Source organism: Rhinopithecus bieti, unplaced genomic scaffold (genome assembly GCF_001698545.2).
Source record: "Rhinopithecus bieti isolate Rb0 unplaced genomic scaffold, ASM169854v2 scaffold_77836, whole genome shotgun sequence".
NCBI classification, from domain to species: Eukaryota; Metazoa; Chordata; class Mammalia; order Primates; family Cercopithecidae; genus Rhinopithecus; species Rhinopithecus bieti.
In genome coordinates, this window is record NW_016828536.1 from 1 (window position 1) to 1,850 (window position 1,850).

Here is a 1,850-nt window from a genome sequence, read left to right on the forward strand (position 1 = left end):
GCATGATTCTCTTTACAGGTACAATTTATTTTCAGCAACCTGTAAGCCATGGAAAGAGTAACTCCATATCCAATAAAAAAACTCAAAGCTCTATTTGGCTGGGGAAGGGGTGTCAAATATGAAATGGTGTGGTAGATCCGTGCTCCGACAAAGAGTCTGAAGTGCAGGATGGCTGTAGAGAGGTCGGGACCACTCAAGGAATACAGGAGGCCAATTCCAAGAAATGGAACAATATTTTCAAGGTCATTCAGGTGGGCTCTGCGTACACGTTCTACTCTGTCATCTGTTCGAAGATACTTCTTGGCATTTTCTCCTTTGCCAAATGTTACACAATCTTCTGGATTGGCAAAAACCTTTCTTGTCATTCTATAGAATGCAGTTGTAGCACTCATAAGCATCATTTTTGAAAGAATAATTGTTGCATAGGAGGCAAAAGCCATGAATACTTCATCGTCCATTATCTGGGTGAGGTCAACCATTTTTTCAATTTTGGTCTGGACTCTTAAAAAGAGGTGAGGCCGAGGAGGAGGAAGCAGGAAGCCTGTCAACATTACTATTATTATTAATTTTTTTTGAGATGGAGTTTTGCTCTTGTTGCCCAGGCTGGAGTGCAATGGTGTGATCTTGGCTCACTGCAACCTCCGCCTCCTAGGTTCAAGCAATTCTCCTGCCTCAGCCTCCTGAGTAGTTAGGATTACAGGCACCCACCACCACGTCCAGCTAATTTTTTGTATTTTTAGTAGAGACGGAGTTTCACCATCTTGTCCAGGCTGGTCTTGAACTCCTGACTTCAGGTGATCCGCCCACCTTGGCTTTCCGAAGTGTTGGGATTACAGACATGAGCCAACGTGCCCAGCTATTATTATTCTTTTTGAGACATTCTTGCTCTGTTGCCTAGGCTGGAGTGCAGTGGCATGATCAGGGCTCACTGGAGCCTCAATCACCTGGGTTCAAGCAATCCTCCCACCTCAGCCTCCTGATTAGCTGGGACTACGGGCACGTGTCACCACACCTAGCTAATTAAATTTTTTTTTTTTTTTTGTGGAGATCAGGTCTCACTCTGTTGCCAAGGCTGGTCTTGAACTCCTGGGCTCAAGTAATCTTCCCAAGGCATGAACACTGCACCTGGCAAATTTTTATTTTTAAGGAGTAATTATTAAAGAGTTTAGTTGAAGAGAGTCCCTTGAGAGACACATTCTAAAGTAGATGAAGATTAAACAATGTAACAACTGGGATTTGCTTCACAATAGTCCAGTGGGAACCGTGGGTTTCATCTATAGGTTTGGGTCACATTTTGAGTTATTGCTGAAGCTGAGTTATGAGTACATGGGAGTTAGTTAAAAACCATTCTGGCCAGGCATAGTAGCTCACACCTGTAATCCCAGCACTTTGGGAGGCCGGGGCAGATGGATCACCTGAGGTCAGGAGTTCGAGACCAGCCTGGCCAACATGGCGAAACCCCATCTCTACTAAAAATACAAAATTAGCCAGGTGTGGTGGCAAATGCCTATAATCCCAGCTACTCGGGAGGCTGAGGCAGGAGAATCACTTGAACCTGGGAGGTGGAGGTTGCAGTGAACCAAAATCACGACACTGCACTCCAGCCTGGGCAACAAGAGCGAAACTCCGTCCCCCGCCCAAAAAAAAAATTCTGTCTGCTTTTTATGTTTGAATTTTCATATTGAGAAGGGCTAAACTAATTAATTGGGAAGCAATCGGGCTTAGATGTCACCAGTGTCCTGAGTTCTTATGTAAGCAAACTGAAACCCAACTCAGAACAGATGGTTGGGCCAGGTGCAGAGGCTCACGTCTGTAATCCAGCACTTTGGGAGGCTGAGGCGGGAGGATCG

General features: G+C 45.2%; 1 protein-coding gene across 1 annotated transcript; it reads right to left on the reverse strand.

Annotated features, from left to right (window-relative positions):
* Positions 1-5: 5 nt before the first annotated feature.
* LOC108523776 (microsomal glutathione S-transferase 1) lies at positions 6-547 on the reverse strand (the record flags this gene model as incomplete). Its single annotated transcript, XM_017864548.1, has 1 exon — positions 6-547. A coding segment is annotated over exon 1 (474 nt), but the record flags the coding sequence as incomplete, so codon positions are not given.
* Between the last annotated feature and the right edge of the window lie 1,303 nt (positions 548-1,850).